This window comes from Branchiostoma lanceolatum, chromosome 1 (assembly GCF_035083965.1).
Source record: "Branchiostoma lanceolatum isolate klBraLanc5 chromosome 1, klBraLanc5.hap2, whole genome shotgun sequence".
Lineage (NCBI taxonomy): Eukaryota > Metazoa > Chordata > Leptocardii > Amphioxiformes > Branchiostomatidae > Branchiostoma > Branchiostoma lanceolatum.
The window spans coordinates 18602261-18624442 of record NC_089722.1 but is presented as its reverse complement, the minus strand read 5'-3'; the positions used below and the strand labels follow the sequence as shown (position 1 = coordinate 18624442).

Below are 22182 nucleotides of genomic sequence, written 5' to 3'. Positions count from 1 at the left end.
TAGCTATCTACAGAACGCTAGCCTGAAATCTCGGGCGAAAATTTGTTTGGTAACGTCTGAATTTTGTACCGTGCAGGCCCCGGCCAGGTCTCCGTGTGTCCTGACCCGAAACACACAAGCCAGAGCTACTCCAGAGTACGAGGGCCTTGTTGACACATATATAGTTATCTAGAACAACAATAACGCCCCGGCTTAAAAGTCCTTTTCTAGTTTTGAAGAGCTATGTAAACAGAACCTATTACAGCAACAATATTTGGTGCAGATTACGATATTGGGTGACTAGTATGTCGCGGACTGCCGGGTCAGTCTTTTCACCAGGCATACGTGCTGCAAGATCTCTGTGCAGATAGAATATTTGTTTATGTCACATATATCTCAAAAATTACATTTATAACAGTAGTTTAGCGATGAGCAGCTGTAATGGAGCCGATTGGGCTAAAATTTAATTAAAATATGTCTATTTCGTGGCAGAACTTGACGAATTGCTTTGATGACATCCGCACAGTTAGAACGAGTATCTGTATAAAGTCCTCTAAGTAGGGCGTTCTTTTCTTGACATAAACAAGAAGCATTCCTTAAGCTACTCGATATCTTGGACGCAGACTTGGGGAGTGGATCATTCTAAAAAGTCAAAACGAAAATTTACTTTTAAGTTATGAATCTTTACAACCTAATTCAAATCACAATGGCTGCATATTATTGTAGTGGATAGAATGAAGCCTTGCCGAAAACCTGGACTCGTTATTACGATATACGCTATAACTTTGTGCCTTTCAAAAAGAACTGTAAGTACTTAGTGCAATGATATGTTCCTAGTTAGGCGGTGCCAACAGTTATGCCAACACTTAACCTTATACAATCGACGGTCATTAATAACTGGCCGACCTGAATTTGTCAAGCAGAGATGCTGAAATGTCCCCGGGCTAAAATGCGTTTGGAACTCTGGCCTAATTCATCCAAGCCATGTATCAACTTGGGGAGGCGACTTCAAGTTTTCCATTCCAGGTACCGTAAGTTACAACGAATCTGATGTAATTTCAGTACCAGTTCTAGTATAGTGGATATGATACTGGCTCAAAATGTTTAATGAAAAACAACAGAAGTTATTGAAAACATACCAGTATATTGTCTAAACGTACCGTGTTTGTAAACTTTGCTGTAGTTTCTTTTTTTTTTTCTCGCCAGAACCAAATCTTTAAAACAGCCCGTTAGATACGAATGGGACATTATTTTCTTGCTACCATGCCAAATTCTATAGTACCTCACGTTTTGTTATGGAATGCCAGTTGCTTAGATTAACTAGTATAAATCATGCAAAAGTTTCAATATGTTACAAACTTGCAACGTGTAGGGTGTCAAATAAACGTTTCTATTTGTCGTATTTTGCTAAAACGAGTACATACTATTCTGATCACCATATAAGGTCATCGCAATTCTAGCTGTAAATTATGTATGAATCTTTGCCAACACAAACACAACACAGCGGTCCATTCAATGTTTGTAAACTTGTGGTAAACCGCTTTATCGAACTTCACGCGTTTCTTTATCTGATAGAATCTTGTTTACGAAACTGTGTTTTAGCTTGCAGCTTCAGGTGGGGTCTTGTACATTTACATTGTGTATATATACGATTACTCTATCGTAATAGCATAAGTCTAGTAGTCTATCATTTGTAATATCTGACATGTCAAACACAAAGGATACAAATATTCAAAGGTTTCGTTAAGTTTCCTCCAATTTTCAGAGCCCCGCGTTAGCAGAAAAAAAATGAACTGTTTGAAAAGTGCTAAATCTAAGTACTTGAGCTGTAAGTCTATGAAGGTCGTAAAGCACACGTATAATACTGTAGTGCTTGCCTAAACCATTGTGGACTATTTCTGCCATATCTTCTAGGGGAAGGTACTTCAGGAGAAGTATATAAATGTGTATACAAATACACTTCTAAAAAGTAGGTATATCATACTCACATGGACTAGGAATGGACACTTATCTTAGTACAATATCATAACAAATTCAAACGCTTGACAGTTTTTTTGTAAATGCAGAGACTACTAGTGAGAAGTAAATGAGAGTTGGTAACCTAAGTTGGAAACAAAAGTTCCCTTTCTCACCACAAACAATAAAGCAAAGTAGGCTTTGATACAACTGGATGATTTCGTCAAATACGTCAAATCTGAGGCGACAAATCTTTCCCAAGTAAATCGTCTATACTCTGTAGTACAAACTCTTTTCGAAGTATTTTCTGGGGCTGATCAGCTCAAATCTATTTCGTCCTTGCTCGCTACAGACTAGTCACTACTTGAATATGGCGACAGCAACTTGCAGGAAGGCGCTCGACTATATGTGATCAGTAGTACGGTTGTAAGTTATGACTACAGTAGCCGACTGGACACCGTGCTCCAGACCAACACAGGGCCGCTACTTTCTGCATTTCAAGTCAGAGCTATCAAAGGTAGACCACAAAAGCTACAAACAATCGCCCGAAATGGGGACAGTGCGTGTCAGGTCGTGACTTATGTACTGTCGACAGACTGCAGACACTGCAGTGACAACGGGGCATACGTCTTCCCACACTACCCGAGTTTACGACGCTGCAGACGATCGAACGTGGCACAGTTTTGGCGGGAGAACGTCGTCAGACGACACCTCGTAAATTCTCCACCAAACAACCGTTAGTAGGTCGATAAGGCAGAATAGTTAAACCCCTGCGCACGGTCAGTTTGACACGACGGCTTCTGTTCAGAAATACTTCTAACTCGTGGCAGACATCTTCGGCAAGTGAGTCCCCGATGACAGTGCCGTTTTGGCGGGTAAAAAAGCGCAGACGATAGCCACAGACATTTCTGTCAGCCCGGGAGGAAGCGAATGACATGCCTATCTTACTATCCATCGACAGCTGAGGTAAAGCAACACGTAACCTAATTTTCTTCGGTAAAGAAAGCGCGTCCCATGTTGTTTTCAAGATGGCGGACCACCGTTGCAAGTTTTTCGTTTATAGATATGCCGACTTCATGCAGTCTATCGTCCTTTGTACACCCTTAGAACTGCCGAATCAACATCATATGAAGATTGTCGTCAAATGAGCTAGTAGATTTAACAATTTCAAAATGAAAATGTTCTTCTATGTAACTGTTATAGATACTCAGATCTCTTTATCTTTTTTCTTGTTTACGATCAACATAGTAGTATGCTACCTTTAAAACAGGGCGAAACTGTACTAAACTCCCTCTTGTAAAACCGTGAAAAAAAGATCGTGCGGTTTAGCGGTGGGTAAGCGAGGTTTTTCTCTGTCATCATGTGTTGTCCCGATTTCGTATGTATAAGCCAACAAATTGAGAGCAAGGTACACAGTGTCGAGAGGGATTTTTGTGCGGGTCCTTCAGCCCGGCGTTGTGTGTGCAGGCTTGGCTGGCGGCGATGGACGGGGACACGGCCGATGAACGCGTACACTATTTACCGAGAGGCCCTCAGGCGAGAGACAATCAAACAATTTAAGACACCGACCCTATGTCGTTCTGACACGGGAACCCGGCCGAACTAGGCGGCCACGTTATGCAACTATCTCTGATCAAAGCTAGGCAAACACGTCCAACCCCCGCCCTGTAAACTTTCAACAAAGAAAGAATACATAACGGCCTACGGTAGGGCGGGGAAATAGACTTTTTCGCAAACATGGGCACTGGATAACTGTCTATCCACGAAGGTCAACTGCTCGAGGAAAACAAGGTTCCCCCAAGAGGGTTGGGACTAACGGGCGTGTAGAATTATTTCAGGCGACAAAAATGCGGGGTTAAAACAACAATTTTGTATGTGTGTGGCGGTCGCCATAACCGTGCAAATTTCCTCAGCGTACGGTGCCATGGTTCACGGCGATTTTACCTCCAGACCGATCGAGGTATCCCTTGCACCATTACATCTTAGATATTCAAATACATACAAATCACTACCTACACGTTAATAGAAAGGAATTTCGAACGCATAGTCCAATCCATTGCGATTGGGAAAATTAAAGAAACAGTACACAGCAAATTTTTTTTGACGTAAGAATGTTGAATAATTTCCGTCTAACCCTATTTGCACTGTTCTAACTTCGGTAGTTTTTGTCCTCTTGTAAAGAAATTAAAACATTTCATTTTCAATCCGCAGCATAGGCAGGAAAACTAGACAAAACATTACGTTAGGGGGGTTTAGTGTATGCCTAGCTAAATTTGGGCTCAATATAAACTACGCTGTGAAACTACTACGTGCAAATAACCGCAAAAACGTCGTAATAGAGTGAAATTCTTACCTTACTTACATATATTCATACCTTACGGGAACCTTGCGAAGAATATATTCAAGAAATTGAAAGGTTTTGTCTTTGCTACTACATTTTCTAAGTTTGTTAAGAGTGAATGGGTATACTTTAATACAAAAACATTTTTACTCTACTGTTCGCGGTATTACTACTGTGCGTATTGCATACACATTTGTTATCAAATTTTGCACCTGACTAGCTAACTATGGAAATGATTTCATTGTCATAAAAACTATTTGGGCATTACAAATTCTAACAACGTCTTTGGTAAAAATTCAAACTCATCGTTTAGTAAATATAACTTGAAACACAAAATAATAAGCTGTCAAATTTTACCGTTGCGCTCTCTTTCCAAAAAAATATAATAAATTCCCGGGTGTTAGCATAAGGTTGAAGTAAGATAGAATATGTTGCTTGTGTGAATTGTAAGTATTATTCAACTTTCACTACACTCCTTGTAGTCTCAACAATATCCTACTGATTGTTTCATAGTGAGAGTCTAAGACAGTGGACGCCTTATTTCGGCCGTGTCTTGAGGGTGAGAGAGGAGCACATGTGGAAGATACATTGTGTCTAAGACGTGGGATTTTAGTCCCTTGGTTGTATACATAAAAGCGCTGGGTGGCAGTCTATTAATATCAAACTGCGAGAAAGATAACAAATAATGTGCCGGGGCGTATGTTTCAGTCGCGACGGGCTGGGGCACACGGTCCCCCGCCGGGTACCGCACAATACACACCGTAGTGTTATCGTCGCGCGAAGCTCATCGGGGCTAGTCTGTAAAAATCCACTTAGACCGAGAACGATAATGCCTCGTGCAAACAGATGCTATCGTGGCGGGCGCTCGAAGCTCACGGGCGGTTTGTAAACCATTGAGAACACGGCTCGATAAGGCTCGGTCTACGCTCGCTTCTGTTTTCGCCATCATCCCCACACATCAGCCACTAACTTGACACTAAGTGCGAGTGCATGTTGACATAGCCGGTAGATAATAGCCACTCTTTGGTTTAACTGCCGACTGTGGGGGAGAGTACCCTAGTCTTGGTGGCCTTAAAAATCCAGAATGCAGCCCTAAAACATCTGGACATTAAATCCTAAGGCGTGAGTTACGACTCGCAAGACGCACGGGTCCAACCATCTTTCATTATTCTCCAACGATAACGTCAGGGTATGTTTTGATGACATGGCTGTCCCAACATGAATCGGCGCAAAGAATGCCCATTGAATTAAAATGTGCTCAGGTCACCCAAGATCTCGACCTTACGCCGACATATCTACGTTATTAAATATCCTCGGCTTTGTTCGCTGCTACCCGGGGAAGTTTTTTTTAAAGGACTGTAATGGCGGTGGCGCTGCGTGGTCTGACTGTACATTGTTTTCCCCGCTAAAACAACCCCGACGTTTGTATAAGAAGTTTCTCTTAACATGCTGGTAACATTCAGAAGACTTGAACCCGTGAACGGGTGAAATCCTCTGTGTTTTCGCGGTCTCTGAATCGACAGCAGAAACGTGTAAAGGGCAGAGAACCTCCGCGGCGGGGAGTTTTGTTTTCCGGTCGCTCATGTTTTTGCGCCTCCCCCCATTTCATGCCAATTTGCAACGATAGGACCGAGGCGATGGGGGGCCAAAAATAAAACTACCAGAACCGACTACACCACCCAGAACTTCCTAAACACCGTTCACAAGCCATCAGATCACCCTCAAGTACTCAGAACCGATTAAATTCTAGTTACGGAGCCTGTAGGGGTCCTAGCTAGTCCTGCGTACTGTCAGAGATATTACGCTGTCGCTTCTGTCACTGAAAACTAGGACAATTTGACAGGGAGGCAACCACGTCGGAACATGGACGCCATGGTAGATTTAACGGTACAGCTGACGGGGGAAAGATGCTTACCTCCCGGCCTTGGTCACGATCATCTCGGTCCCCAGCTCGTGAAACTCGTCCCACAATGCCTTCATCTCCAACATAACCTTAACATTGGCAACTTTGGGGTTCTGTTTTCTCTCGTCCTTAACTCCATCGTTCAAGAGGTTATTGTTCTCGTTTCCGTTGGGGAGGCCGACTCCGTTCCGGCACGAGTCCATCCCCGGCATGTCGTAGGCCTCGCTGCGGGCCTGGGTGACGCCAAACGCCGACGGGTGCTCCGCCATGTGCGCTAGCTGGTGTCCCGGCAGCCGCTGGTTGCTCAACATGCAGCTCGCTGGACGGGGAGAAAGAAACACAACCACATCATCAGGGGGTAGATAGCGTTCGGCCTTTAAACAACAAGCAGGCCTAGAGATCGTCTAAATCTTTCTTAAGAGGGTTTAGACGGGATGTTATCTTCCCAAAGGACGGCTAGCCGTACAGATGGTCCGAGGAAGTCTCTAGTGTTAGTAGTTAGGTAAAGACCCTCCTGTTTTTACCGTATGGCCGGTGGTATCGTGCCCGTCTCGTATTGCCAGGAGGCGGGCCAGGCACGGACTGAAAGCCGTCTAAGCTCCCTTGTTTTAATTTCAGGGCCCAAACGTTGGCGAGATAAGGCAATCTGCACTCCGTACTGTGAGGATCGGGCGCGATATCGGTTACAGTCTTAATAACTTTTAATCGATGTTTAGATTCCATAAGGTAATTACTTTCCTACACATTTCTTTTTCAAAGTTGAACATTATGAATGAAAACTATAGAGTTCATTTGAGAGGTGTTTTGGCGTCGCCTTGTCGCTTAACACTGCCCAGCTCTGACACGCTGACGACTCCTTCACGTAATTACTTCATTCGGCGGCAAATTTGTAGCGGAACGAATTAAGGAACCCCCACTTCAACTACGGCCAGTCAAACGTCACAAAGACAAATACAGTGCCACAACCGATACCGGTCCTTGTCACCATACGGACATGTACGGTACGTCTACTCGGGACTAACTAGCCTAGGTTTCCGACAGGAACTAGCGTCATTCATACAAACCTTCCATGTCTCTCGGTATCGACGAATACTGCATCCCCCAATCTTGTCCGTCGTCTATTCCTTGCTCTTTGTTGTGCAGATCGCTCATAAGAAGTCCTCCCTGTTCCGAAGCTGATATCAGTGATGCTATGCTGAAGGCATTGGCTTTAGGCGAGAGCGGACTGTTGGCTTCCATGTCCCGCATACACGCACCGCTCACACACCGCCTCTCGCCCCTGCTCGTCTCGCGAGTGCGCCCTCTCTCCACAAAAGTTCTCACTTCCGCTCTGATAAGTTAGAAAAAAAAGAGGCGATGTAGTGCAAGCAGAATAGCTGACAATGGGGGAGGTTAGGAGAGTTGGATTTAGATAACGCTGGCGATAGTACGAGGACGAGGCTTATCCAGTGGTCTCTACTACTCCGTCTCCCATTCACACAAGTCGGGGCTGCGCCCTTCCCAGCACAGGAAAGCAAACAGTACGCCTTTTGCTATTGTTCCGAAGACTGGACGTGTATGGGGAGCTTGTTCCCGCTACACTGAGTGAGGATACAGATGCTGAGAGGAACTCTCGTTCATCATTCAGTCATTCCGCTCCCTTCCCGGCTTGCCCTTCGCGCGCAGCACACACGTACCCGGGGGTGGGAGCATGTCATTGGTACTAATTAATAACCGGCGTCAATCATTGCTGGATTACGGGTCCATCTATGGTGGGTGCCAGCCCTGCTGTTTATGCGCACTGCCCTCCCTCCCCCTCCCTACTCCCAACAGACGAACTCTCTCACCCGACTTCAAATAAACTCCGGTGTAATGCAGTTAGTCTCGCTAAACACACCGCCAAGCTCAGAACGGCCACGTCAACTGCAGTAGAACACCACTCTCGATGTGAGAACACAAATAAAGCTCCTCTCCTCCGACTTTTCGGCAGGAAAAGACTCCTTGGTAGGCGGGGGTGGTTGGTAGGTCGCGAAGAGAGCAAATTTCTTCCTGAGATTCGCCGTAAATCATGTCTAAAGCACCCAGCCAGGCATTGGCTGGAGATAACGAACTGAAGGCGCGATTTGACGAGACACGTCTTATTTAGCGTGAACGGTTAGAGTGGGGGTGAAGTGCGCCCCCTCCTGTTCGGGCCACGGCCTCGGGGAGCCCGCCGAACTCCTTCCCAAGCCCGCGATGGTCCTCGGGGATGCGACTCCTGTCAATCTCCTGCAGGCAAGAGATGTTCTATTTGTTTTTCTTGTTTGTGGGGGGAAGGGAAGATATCTTCCTCGGGCCGTTACGGCCACACGGTAGCTCCTAAACGGTCGTCATGGTGACCCCCCAGCGCCACTCCCTATAGACTCCAAGCAGATGTAAGATACCAATTTAATTTTGTGTGTCTTTGTTTATGTATTTTTGTTTCTACTCTTTAGAAGGCAGAGACAACACACTACTAGAAAGAAGTCCCAAACACTCAGCATTATATATATGAAAGACGCCAGAGTCGTACATACATCTATTTTGATATCGCCTCCCTTCACAGTGCAGTAGAGTTTCTTCTTCCCGCCGTTGCTAGAGTTTCTCTAGACAAACTTCCCCTTGAGATTGATGTCTCCGGGCGAGGAAAACGCCGCTTTGTCCTTCCTGTCAGTTGCCATTAGGACGTGTGTTGGGGTTTGGGAGAGACCAAGGGGGGAAGTTTACAATCCAAATCCGGCAGCGGGACCCATCAATCTTAGAACTGGCAAACCAGATCTGCCTCAGATCTACAAGCAGATGTGAAAGGCTTCCGTTTGTTTTTGTACGTCTGTTTTGTGATCTTTTGTAGCGTTAAGTCTGTCTTGTTACTCCGCGAAGGAGGTTTGCATGCATCTCCGACGGCGGTACTGTTTCTGGTTGCGTCTGTGTGTTTATACCTATAACTCAAGATCTTTTTGATTGATTTGTATGAATTTTGTTGTGCGTGTAGTTATTTAACTCCTGATGAAAAAATTGTGATTTTGGGCCGCCTAGCAGTCTTTTCAAGTGCTGCAGTATAACAGACAAGCACCTTCTTATTATCGTCCTCTGTAGGCAAGGTGGACTTCACAAATCGCAGCACGTGTAAAAATGGAAAAAAAAAAGTACAGTTACATCTAACTTCTGTTCGCTGTTTATTGTTCGCTGTGAATGCTGTGTGGACACGTGCATTACGTCTGATTGCCCAGATTTTTCTTAAAAAATGGAGATACGACAGGATGTATAAGATCCTTGTTTCTGGCCGGAAAGTTGCATCTGATCTTAGATCATGCAAATACACGAGACCATCCATCGTTGGATGTCGATGGTAGGAAGTGATAGCGCCCTATACACTGTCAGCAGACCAGTAAAGGCCCCACCTGCGGCAAAGCCCCTCTTTCTGCCGATTGTCGGCTGAGCTGATTACCCCAACTATTGTCTGCGGATTAATCAAATCAACACCCTCAAGTACGGCTTTTACAATCTGTGGGAGGCCTCTTCAAACAATTTACCTTAACGATTTATTTGAGTGTCCTTTCCGGTGTCAGATCAGCATTGTGGCTCATGCATGGTGGTGCGTGTATACATGTCTGTTTTCTGGTCTAAAACGTGAACAAAATCAGTATGTTTCAGACTCAAAATAAGATATGTATACATACTCTAGTGTCTCTTTTATCCAGGATATATTGAAAGATATTCTACATCAAATATTTTCAAGAAAAGAACTTTCCTTTAAAGGCGTTTGACAGGTTATATCATGGATTTCTATGCACAAGCCAGTATCAAATGATGTGCTATTTACAAAGGGAGCTTTAACATTTGAAAGCAATGTGCCGCAAGTGTTTCTGGTTGTTTGTATGAGTCACGTATCCACTTACATTTGAAACAGTAGATTTAAGTTGATCTCCTTTGTGATTTCGATACTCGAGTTCGGATCTTTAGGAAGTGCGATTTTGATGCGATTAGAAATTAAAACCGCCTCAACAGAGATACCTAATCCGAAAAACGTTGTCTTTGTTCAGCCGCTTTTGATAAGTCTACTAAGGAACAAGGAACATTGAGTCACTATAAAACCATTCAAGAGGAAGTATCTAAAATAACAGGAAGATACAACCCTTGAAACATTACAAGAAAAAGTTATTTTGAACTCGGCTTAACTTGCTCCTTTGATCACAATAAAGCAGAATATGACTTTCCCAACTTTCCCAACATTTCAAAATGTATACATCTGGTGGCGCAGACGACTTTTAAAGACAAGTAGGCAGCCCAGCGCCGACGAGCTCCCAACCACAGATGCCCTTGCACACGACTAACCCCCAACCACAGATGCCATTGCTCACGACTAGCTCCCAACCACAGATGCCAATGCTCACGACTAACTCCCAACCACAGATGCCATTGCTCACGACTAACCCCCAACCACATATGCCATTGCACACGACTAACCCCCAACCACAGATGCCATTGCTCACGACTAGCTCCCAACCACAGATGCCATTGCTCACGACTAACTCCCAACCACAGATGCCATTGCTCACGACTAACTCCCAACCATGTTCCGGAGAGGGTCGGGAGACCATGGTCGGCTGCAGTGTGTGGCAGAGCCTTTAGTTAGCCCCGATGAAGCGAATTAGACCTGTCCTTTCCTACCACCCCTCATTACGAGCTGCCAGTTGCGCCAATTCCGGCCTGGATCTCTCGACACACACGAGCCGCAGTCTCCCGTGGATTAGCCCGCTTGTCGCTCCTAGTGAGGCCGCTATGACCCCGAGGCTCGTAAACCTGGTGGTCCCGAACTTGACATTCAGTTTGGTAAATCCCCCTCCTTCAATTTGGTAATGACATCATCTGGTAACGATTTGGATGGAGGAAAACAGACGATCCACCCCTGATACTAGTCTGGGGGTGTCCAACACTTGTTAGGCGCTAGGCCTTGGGAAAAGTTCATGTTGTATTTCCGGTTACCTGACCGACCCTCACAAAATCCTTGCGTTTACAATGTAGGTAGGTAAAGACGTATGACGACAATTTTAGATCTGTTATTTGAGTGATGAAAGCGTTGCAGAATCGTTTACCAACGTGTTCACCTCATTTCTGTTGCCATATACCAACGGGATCCACCGAACCTAGGAATCCCTGTCTGCCGACCCTAAGTTTGTTTTTCAGGACCGCGACCGTAATTGGAAACACAAGATTGATTTTCCTAGATCGTTGACATTTGTTGTGGTGTATAGACGAAAATACTGCAGTTTTGTTTTGTTTTTTAATTAAGGAGTACGTACGTACAATTCCTTTGACATCTTCTATTCCCTTGATGAAGAAGTTAAATTTCGACCTATTCTATGATCGCTACAAATACAAATCTTTATGTTTATTTTCAACAGCAAGTACTGGTTAAGACCCGATAAGGGATACATTAAATTGTCACAAACAAGTGACAGTGGTAAAAATTATTTTTATCTGTTAGTCTACTATTCGTCAATCTATGTGTATTTTACGGCTGTACGGTGGCATGGTTGACTTAGCTATAGGATCTAAATGTTGTGGGCTCGAATCCCAAGCAGGCCCCAATGGTTTGCCGCCAAGAGAGGCCCTTAAAACCTATTTCTTCACGATACTCAGGTGAAAATGTGTACCTAGCTTCGTTTTGGGCCGTTCTCTCGGATTGGACGTAAAGCCGGAAGTCCCGCGTTTAAACAGACTAGAATCACACCTCAAGCAAGCTAAAGAGCCCACCACACGTAAAGAAAAAGAGTTGGAGGCCATCCCAGTGTGAGAGGATCGACCCTATAGTCTGGCTGTACAACCTACTGTACAAAAGTTGTGTGTTACTCCCAAAGGCAGTTTACCAATTACGCGGAACAAACAATGTTGAAAGGCATTTGCTATAAACACGTACATGTGCAGATATCGCGGTGTTCGCCGCCTCAACGACCGTCAAACGGACGGGTACTAAAAGCCCTTGTCATTGTTTGACATTGACATTGCTAAACAAGACGACTCCTCGTGGGGTCTAAGCCACCCTGGCTTCTCGCTGTTGACAGAACAACTTCCCAAGTACGCACTCGCCAAGGCGGTTTGTGTTCCCAAGACAAGTGTCTCGACGAATTATCTCGGGAGGGAGATCTCTATGAAGATAATAGTAAGAGACCCTGTTAATTTACAATCTACCAACCCTCTGCGAATATTGTGAGAGCAACTGTTTCTACGCAACTTGCACACAAATCATATCATATATAGCTTCTTGACGTGTGAGACTTTCGAGGTGACCTTGTGTTTCTCTCATTCCGACCTCCCTGTGCCTTCCATGGTGGCCGAATGTCTTGGGTTCAACGTCTTCTACGAGAGATCTTTAACTGAAATGTTGGAATGCATCTCCAAGCTTGTTTAGTGGCCACTCCTTGGTCGTATGTTTCTTCATTTGAATACAAGATGTTATTTACGGCGAGTTTCCTAATGGAACGGACGTCGTCAAACGGTTAGCTACTGATGTAAAAAGGATCCGCCTCAGTAACAAGCTTTGAGAAAATCATTTGTCAAGTCAATCAAGACCTGCGGTGTCGCGCCGCTTTCCAACGAGGCATGTCATTGGCTGTTCTGTCACTAACGACTCTGGGTACAAGATTGATGTGGCCCGCGCGGTGCCGTCTTGTAGTGCCCAGGGTTCTTTACCACACGTGCTGACCATGTGCTGACATCTGCCACCAGAATTATAGCCAAGTTGACGGCTAGGGTTGACTGTGGGTCACATCCCTCCGGGCTTCGAACCCTGCACCCCTGCTCCCAAGGATGGGTTTGTGATAACTCGTCCAAGGGCAAAAGTTCTTTGCTGTTCGTGGAAGAGATAAGGTCAGAGTTATCATCTTTCGCGTCGAGATAAATCAGTGTTAGAGTAAAATGGAAAAAACAGATTGCATGGGGGAAGGTAATTGTTGATCTTGGTCTTGTTTATTTCGGTTTCAAAAGCTAGTGCCTGTCGTGAGGTATTAGTAACGGCTTTGCACAGGCATCCTTTAGAGGAAATCACACCGTGGCAGGTCAGCCACGGGATCCGGGAAGACGTGACTCTGTTTCTCTCTAATTACCTTCACCAGCCTCCTACAATCCGCCGACAGAAACCGACACAGGCACTCTCTCCCCGGGTCTACCTAGGGGTGGTCTGGTCAGTCTCAACTAAAGGAGACAGCGGGGCTTATCTCTAGACAGGCACCTGAACCCGCTACCTGGGGCGATCCCTGTTCTGTCTGATTAGCCGTGAGGACCCTCTACGTACGTCCTTTCCACAAGTTGTCCGTTGTTGTCAAGTCCACTTGTGAAACCGTTTCCTTCCACAAACATCCCCCTTATCAAGCCCGGCGCGCGCCCGCCGGCTCTAATACAGGCGACCCGCTGTCGACTTCAGGTTCCCGACGCCAAACGTGTTGTCTTAAGGCATCCTCTAATTTGTCAGAGAAAACTTACGAGGGTGGGCAGTAGGCAGACGCGAGCGGGCCCGGCTAGCTCTCGGCGCGCATGAGAGGTGGTCGGGGCAGTGAAAGATCACAGCTGTTTACGCCGTGTCCATCCAGCCAGCTACCGTGTTTAGAATCGCGCTGAAACCTCAAGGACCCTCAGTCTTGGTCCAAGACTAGGGAAGTTTACGCCGCGGGATCATAATCAGGCGAGGACAGATACAAGAGGCGGGCGCGTCAGAGCGACCACGAGTGGCCAGTGTGAGGACGCGCGATCCCGCACTAACCAGGCCCAGTGGGCAGGTGGAATTAGGCCGTATAAATTCAACTACACAGACATCATCACAGGTCCCAAATATGAAGCGGGAGTGACGAAGAAAACCGAAATGCCGAGTACCAGAGAGATCCGTCGTCCATTTGGACACTTATCCTCCTTAAAAGATTTTAACAAAAACGGCCCTGCAGTTTCAGACAAAGCTGCTAGGGGGTGAATCTGCCATCGAAAAATCAAAACTACAGGATGTCCACAATAAGAGATACAAAAACCGGAAATTCTAATGCAGTACCAAGATCAGTCACCAGATTTGAGAGAGAGGTTTATCATTGGGGTAACAAGGGGCCTAAATGAAATATGAACTGAATATTTGCCTGAGCGTGAAAGAAGCAAGGTCATGGAAACCTGTTGATAAGTTGTGAGCATTGTAGCGGGACATTTTCATTTCCTTGAAGGAATGGTTACAGGGGTTTTGATTTCACAGGAGTAGAAAAAGTCATGTGCACATGGGTGATATCCATAAAGTCATTTTTGTTCGGCCCTATCACTTGAGACAAATGGTTCTTCCGGCCGCCCTGACAAACGGCGTGTCGTCAACTTAAAGCGTACCACATGGGCAACACAGATCCAAACCTTGCAGTGTGTTCACTCGCGATTCTCTGGTACTGTTTGGCACTGAATACCCCCCCCCCCCCCGCCAATTGTCTGCTTATCTTACCAAGCAAAGAAAACCCAAAGGCCCTTCATGTCTGTCTTTACTCTTTTTCATAATCATCATCCTATCTGCTGTCTTCCCTCAAAATTTTCCGATCTTCCATTGTCTTTCTATTATCTGTAACCCAAATTCTGACTGCATTAGCCCCCCCCCCTCCCCCACTCAACACCTGACACTGTATGTTGCAGTTCCATCACAAAACCATCTTTTTTCACTTTCCCTGGTAATTTTCTCATCTTCGGCAATTTTCCTCAGACAGCATCATCCCCCCTCCTACACTACCACCTGACCACTGTATGTTTCGGACCAGCCATCCATACACGTTTTCTTTTACCTGAATTCCGGGTGCAGCAGCAACTGACCCTGTAAGTTGGAGTACACTAAATCGCCTAACAATCTTTTTTCTTTCATCTTCAATTCTCCTTATATCGCCTTCACCCCAAATTCAGGCAGCATTAGCCCCCTCCCCACTTACACGTGACAATGTATGTTGTAGAACCATCGTCCATCCCTCATTTTCTTTATCTCAGTCTTATAATCATCAATTTTCCTTCAATATTCTTTAACCAAAATTCCGACTGTATTAGCCCCTCCCCCCTGCCACTTGTTGCAGTAGCATAAGAAACAGAAACGTTTAAATAAATAAATAAGTACCATCACCCATTCATGTTTTTCTTTACCTCAATTTCCTTATCATTTGTAACCCAAATTCCGTCTGCACTACCCCCTTCTCCCACATACACCTGACACTGTATGTTGCAGGTCCGGTCGCGTGCGAAGGTCCTGACAGCCCGTCCGCACACCCCGTACCGTCGGGGCCCTGTCCTCTCCCACACCGCCGCCCCACGCGAACCATTCCTCGGAAATTAACTCAGCTTTCACTTGATAAACACCTCTAATTGGATTCTCGTAATTGGGTTCAGTGGATAAGGGTGGATTCGGCCATTACGGGGTATCCTTTTCCCATTTCTCTGGTGTAACCCAAAGCTAGAGGCTGATAAGGGGGCTTTTGGCCCTCTTCTGGTCTTCGCAAAGGTCACTTAAACTAGATGAAATGATTCTGGAGGCGATTGGTACCCTAGAATCCGATACAAATCATATCATCGGACTGGAACGTTGTCGTTAGGGCGTACGTCATTGAATTGTTGATCCTGAACAAGTTGAAGAAACAACATTTTTCGTTGCTCTGTTCAGACACGTCTTGACCAAACACACTGACACTTCGTGCTACTTAGGTCGAATAGAATAGAGAAAGACACACTTTAATGTCGCTGTTTTCTAAGTCTTTATTATGGCACAAGTTAAAACAACAACAATCCTCAAGTGAGTATTCATCTGTCTTTTAGTTTAAATATAGGTCTTGGTCACATCGCGGTGAATGACAGAGGAAAATATTTGGTCAAGATCCTTCTGACGATTGTAGCTGGCAAGGTCAAACAAATGTTTTTGATGCTAAGGACAAAATGATGACTCAGTGCGGACGGACGTGTTCATCAATCAGTCTAGAGCAACTTTAAATTTAAATGAAAACAAGAGATGAAACGGTCGCTGTGTCTTTTGACACCAGGCAATGTACATGTAGCAAAATGATGTTGTACGTTGCCACGTATTTGAAGCTGAGTCACGTCAAAATCTATATCTTTCGTGGGTTAAAATCTAGAAGAAGGAAATGATGATGACATTAACGACTTCAGGTTTGAATAGTTGTATCGATGGATATCGCAATACATGGGAAACACCACAGACCATGTTAAAGGCCATGGTTGGAATTATTTGTTGAATCATGATGGTTACACGGAAGCAGTTTTGTTCAAGCATCTTGCCACAATTGTTTGGTCATATATAATGACAAAACAACGATGACACCATTGTCTAGTGTCCCAATGATGACATCATAATGATGGTACTAATCGCGTTACCAATGACGCAGTTAGTCAAGACTATGACGATGTGACAGTGAACATGACGTTGATGATGATGACCATGAGCACGAACCTTATACTGGTGATGATGTAATTCTTTTACCATCAGACAGTTCATCCAATGATGTTCTGGCTTTTTTTTTAGCCTTTCCGTGACGCAAAACCCCCATTCCCTTCTTGTCTGTTTTCGTCTGGTAGCTCCGCTGTTAGTCAAGACAATGACGATATGACAGTGAAGATAACACCGTTGATAATGACAATGGCCATGGACATCATACTGGTGATTCTTTAGCCATCTCACATATCATCCGACGATGTTCTGGGTTTCGTTTGAGAGCTTTACCGTGACGCAAAACCCCCCATTCCCTTCTTGTCTGTTTTCGTCTGGTAATTCCAGTAACACTTACCATTCCAGCACACAAGTATTCGGTGGGGAACCACGGTGGGCTCGGTGTAGAAACCCGACCGGAGCTCTCTCCTGGCACGTGACGGCTTGCAGGTGTCGGGTCCGGCCCGCCAGACGGCCATGATGATGTACAGGCCACAGCGCCGAGCGGAAGTCACGGACGTGATGGACAGGTGGAAATATTGGTGGTATATGGGAAATTGAAACCTGATTTCTCGTATCCAGGCTGTATGTGTTTTGTATTTCTTTTTTTTTTCGGTCGTTGGCTTAAATAGCATTAAACTGTGTGAACAACGTTTTGCAAGGCTGCAATGGCTGATCTTTACTCAGATGTGAAATCTGAGGAACTTTCTTCCAAACTCTTACACTTTTTAAGTTGTCTGTATGGAGCGTATTTGAGTGTCTTCTAAGTCAACGAATCATAATGACGATGATTATAAAGTTAGATAAGCGATAGATACGTTCCGTCCTAATGGTGTGTGTTTTTCCTGCAACAAAACCTATACTGCAGTCCGCTGATGATAGTTTATCATAGTTTGTATAATGGTAAGTTACTGTGTAAAAATCTCAAAAGTCTCAAGACCCACTAAAGCTTAAGGTCTCAATACTGATCCTGACACCTAAGTTCTCAAAATACGTGCCACGCACATGGACAAATCATCTCAGTCGGTTTTATCCTAAGAATTCTTTCAATAATCAAGATGTCCATAAACTATATTGCAGTTCGGTACGAAAGTTCACGTTATGGAAAGGTCGAACTAAAAAAATTGTACTGATTTGATTTAGATATTAATTTGTCAACATTAGTTCTGTTTGATTTCAATATTTTGTCATCTTCGGTTGATACTGATTTTGTGATATTTATTTGCAAAAGAGGCTGTTATAACTATTATTTTGGATATTACTTATATTTACAAGTAGTCCATCTCTGTTTCCACCTTAACTTATTGTTTTGGATCCGTAGCTTATGTTGATTTTCTTGTACCTTGATTTTCTCTTGTTCGTATTATGTGTTGTTCATTTTGTGAAATGCAATGGAAAAAATTGTACTAATCGGAATAAATTTCGACTAAATCACTAAGTGTTCTTCAGCTCCCTGAGCTAACTGCCCTGGACACATGGACTTGTCGCACGCGTGACGTCACCAATGGGTACAAAGCTGTTGGAAGTGGATCCCGCCCCCCGTCCCTTTTAAAGAAGGTTGGTGCGCCATGATATAAGCAGAACTGTACTTTCTCTGTCTATTCGATTTAAACTTTTTATACCGATATCATTACGCAGTGTTATTTCATCACCACAGTTTCCGTATATGTAATGATAGCAGCTGCACACCTCAACAACACACCTGTTCGTGTCCTAACACTTCCTTCAGCATTCACTCGCTAATATTTACTACATGGCAAGCAAACAATGGCCCTATAGTCCTGCACTCAGTCATTATATTCACACCGAGAAGTGTAGCGACACTAATAGCGAGTACTTGGCATCGAGCATAACTTGAACTCAAAACTGTGAAACCAATATGCGTGCTATCCCCCTCCCCTCGTGCAGTGGGCACTTTGCCGATGACAAGTAGGTGCTGTTGTACCGGTGTGTGTTTGTGTGTGTGGCGAGGGGGGAGCGAATCGCCCGGGCTGCCGTCGTCAAGTCGTGTGAGAGCCGACGGGTGACCGAAAAACGCGTCCACCACACCACAAAAGGACCGGGGTTCCCTTTTTAACACACAAGTACAAATGGTGCAAAACGGTAAGTAGGCTTTTAGCTTGGATAAGGGAGATCGGCAGCGGTGATACAGTTGTTGAGAGAGGGTGAAACGCCCCATTGTTGTCTCCTCGATAAACCTTGTGCAACGGAGCGGCGCAGGGGCGAGAAGTTTCCGGTCCCGCGGTCACAAACCATTAACAGCGAGGACCGCAAACTCATCCTTTAAGATTCCCGACTGAAGTAGGTGCTCCTATTTTCCCTCCGTCTCCCTGTAGGTAATGTGTAGTTTAGGCGTGGAAGTTGGTATTTGTGCCGGACGACATTCCTTGCCATGTGGATTCGTGTCCAGTAGATGTCAGTCAGGTGTCAATCATCGACTGATTTTGGATACCTAAAGAGTCAAAAGCCTCCTCCAGGGTGTTTACTGATCAAGCAATAGTAGCGCTTTGCGTACGAAAGGTTTGGTTTGTGTGGCGTAGAGTTGACGTCATGTGCATGGTTATACTGTTTTGTATGGCTGTTGGTATGTAGAAATAAGTAGTTGTTGACGTTTTTATTTATGATAATTAGTGTCGCTGTTTGATCTCCTTATTAACGCGTTGTTTAGTATGGCCACACTTGGAAGCACCTACAACATTTCATATCATGCGTTTCTCTGTTTAGGTTTTTTCCACTATAAGAAAGTTTGCCTTTTTTTTAGCTATCATACATATATGTCATTTAGGTTCATAGGAGGATGGCTGCCTAGATGTAGTTCTCTATATCTAGTTTGCCTTTTTTCGACAGAAAGCGACCAATATAGCAGATCAGACCATCTGTATATGTCTTTGAACTACCTCAAAAAGGGTTCTATACTTTTGTTACTAACACACAAGGCACGTAGCACAAAAGTGATTTTCTTAATCTAGTGCACGATCTTCGAAGGAGGCTAGTCACTCTAACTAACTAACTAACTATATTTGAAGAATCATGTTCAAAATAATTCTTTATTCTTTGTTCTTTATTAAAGGTAACAGTTTGTTACCTTTACGGGAGTTTTAAAACACATCTTTGAATTATGTCATTTTCATTTTCTCAGGACGTCACAAAGAAAGTCACGGAGACAACCAACTTTAAAATTCATTTATAAACAAATGCCTAAATAATACTGCATACACCTGGTGCACAGAATACGTTCTACAAATAACTGACAGTTTATATTTGCAATATTGGGGAAAATGTAGGCCTCTTTACTTCATATTGTATTGTTAGAAAGGTGAAAAAAACAAACACATTCTATTCTTCACACAAGTACTACTGAAGTAGCACACCAAACATTCCTAATGTTACTTTCTCAGCGATATTTGCAATATAAGTATATAAAAGTACCCAAATTTCATCAACCGTGCTCCCAAACAGCCCGTCCGGCCGTTAGCCTATTGTTCTTGAGGGGAGGGGGATGTATGTTAATTTGTTCTCGTAAGTCGGAGGTAATTCTTCACACAAGTAGAACAGCATGACCATTCCTAGTTTTTCTTTCTGAGCGATCTATAAAAAGACTTATCATTCGTGTTCCCAAACTGCCTGTCCGACCGTTAGCGTATTGTGCGGGGGGTGGGGAGTGGATGTATGTTAATTTGTTTCCGTAAGTCGAAGGTGATTCTTCACACAAGTAGCAAAACATTATGATTTTCTTAGTTTTAGTTTCTGAGCTCGAGCGATCTATAAAAGGACCAAAATCTCACTAAACAACCTGTCCGACCGTTAGCGCATTGTACGGGGGGAATGTATGTTAATTTGTCCCCGTAAGTCGGAGGTAAACAGAGTGGGTCCGTGCTGGCGTGAACACAAACACTCTCCGTCGCCGCGAGTTTACCCGCTCCATGCTTTACAAATGGAGAGTACACAAATCATACTTTGTCGTCTGTAACGGTTTTGTCACGCTGTCCGTCGGAAGGGACTCCGGGTTAAGTGGGGCTATTATGGCTTCGCCCTTCTGTGGAACAGCGTCGTATGAGTCATCTAATGATGCAGAAATTGATGTAATGGACTGCACCTACTTCTCTGGAGTATGCAACCACTGAGCGACAAAAAATACGAAGCGAATTCCATACGTTTTGTGTGTTTTGTCGTCTTTTGCATCGTATGCTTACTTTGTGCATCATATTGCAATTTCTTACATCTAAGGGTCGCACAAATCCAATATTCATCGCTCAACGGTTGCTCACAAATCGTCGTCGAGATGTCACAGTGAAATATGTTTTCTATTAGGGGTGATGTTGTGAAAAATGTTTAGAGACTTTGTTGACAATGGAGATGACAGCTATCCGTGTCGCTCTGATATGGCTTTGGTAGTCTGTGCAACAGCGAAGCATGAGTTATTGCAGACATTTCGGAGAATTTGTTGATAAAAGGGACAAATATTCATAAATTATAAAGATCGTAAGGAGCTTTTGTGGTTAGGTAGCCTGCGTGTGATCCCTGCCTTCAGGACAGAGCCTGGAACTACATGTACATGTGTCAAGTTGCCAATAGCCTCAATATGATTATGAGCTGATGAAGCTAACAGATATTCGTGGCCACATCGTAATATTTTCTTTTTGCACAATTATTCTGATGATGCGATTTGAAAACTGGACTCATGAGTATAATCCGAAATGGAGAATTCGTTATTTGATTCAGGGTGCCGAACTGCTATAATGTATTGCTATACACATGCATGTTAACTACTTGCAGTTGCATACATTTGTAGACCCAAGCGTTCGCAGGGCGTGCAATAGTATGTTTGTAAGTCGACTTTGAGATCGTTGCTTAGCATATAAACCGGTCTAGACAACACCAAAATACACGCGGTCACTTGCGTCGCCTCCTGAACGGATTCGTTCCCGTGTTTCTAACCCTGACGCGCTGACGGCCTTCGTATGGCGTTACCACCCAACCCCCGGGCGGGATCAGAAATGAAAACAAGGTATTAGCGAGAAGAGAAGTTTGTGTTAGCAGACCGATTTTCTCAAGAAAACAACCGCCAACGAAAAGGAAACAATACTGAAACTCTATCTCAAATCTCTCTTGCGCCTAATTTTTTCCAGCTCGACAGTAGTGCAGATAAACAGACGCTATTTTGAAACATATATACATTTGAAAACATGAAGTATAGAAACCGCCATGTTAGTTCCTAGTGACACATAGTTTCCTTGCTTTTTCAACAGCATGGTATGTTTTTAACATTTAGGAGTTTCTAGCCCTTGAATGAATGACTGGTTTATTTCGGTAATGAAATCACAATTATAAAACAATATCTCCATTTTCATGGAGATAATCACTCAATCCATAACATGCAGAAGCCCTTCCCCTTTAACGTGCTCGAGGCACCTCCTCGAACACGGGACCCCCATTTTACGTCCCTTCCGAAAGACGCGTGCAGCTCCAACTGAGATGTCCTGAGCAGAGATTGAACCAGTAAGCAACTTATTTGAGCCAGGAGCTTAACTGTAAAGCTGTCATCAGTTGAGCTACAATATACTAATGACATCT

The 22182-nt window shown here is 44.3% G+C and overlaps 1 protein-coding gene and 1 long non-coding RNA gene across 4 annotated transcripts in view; one reads left to right on the top strand and one right to left on the bottom strand.

Annotated features, from left to right (window-relative positions):
• The window catches only part of LOC136439339 (T-box transcription factor TBX1-like), a 47734-nt gene extending 39774 nt beyond the window's left edge, over positions 1-7960 (bottom strand). For both annotated transcript variants that reach the window (XM_066434715.1, XM_066434724.1), the window contains exons 1-2: positions 7244-7960; positions 6192-6498 (exon numbers count right to left, since the gene is read on the bottom strand). In XM_066434715.1, the coding sequence (XP_066290812.1) occupies positions 6192-6498; positions 7244-7427 (491 nt within the window). In that variant the 5' untranslated portion in view covers positions 7428-7960. The remainder of the gene's footprint in view (positions 1-6191; positions 6499-7243) is intronic.
• A 172-nt stretch (positions 7961-8132) lies between these two features.
• Positions 8133-22182, top strand: part of LOC136439375 (uncharacterized) — a 30798-nt gene continuing 16748 nt past the window's right edge. The window contains exons 1-3 of one of the 2 annotated variants that reach the window (XR_010756515.1): positions 8133-8432; positions 16975-17138; positions 18048-18165. This is a non-coding gene — a long non-coding RNA (uncharacterized lncRNA). Of the gene's footprint in view, positions 8433-12738; positions 13047-16974; positions 17139-18047; positions 18166-22182 lie in introns of those variants that run through there. The other variant, XR_010756516.1, reaches the window with a different exon arrangement.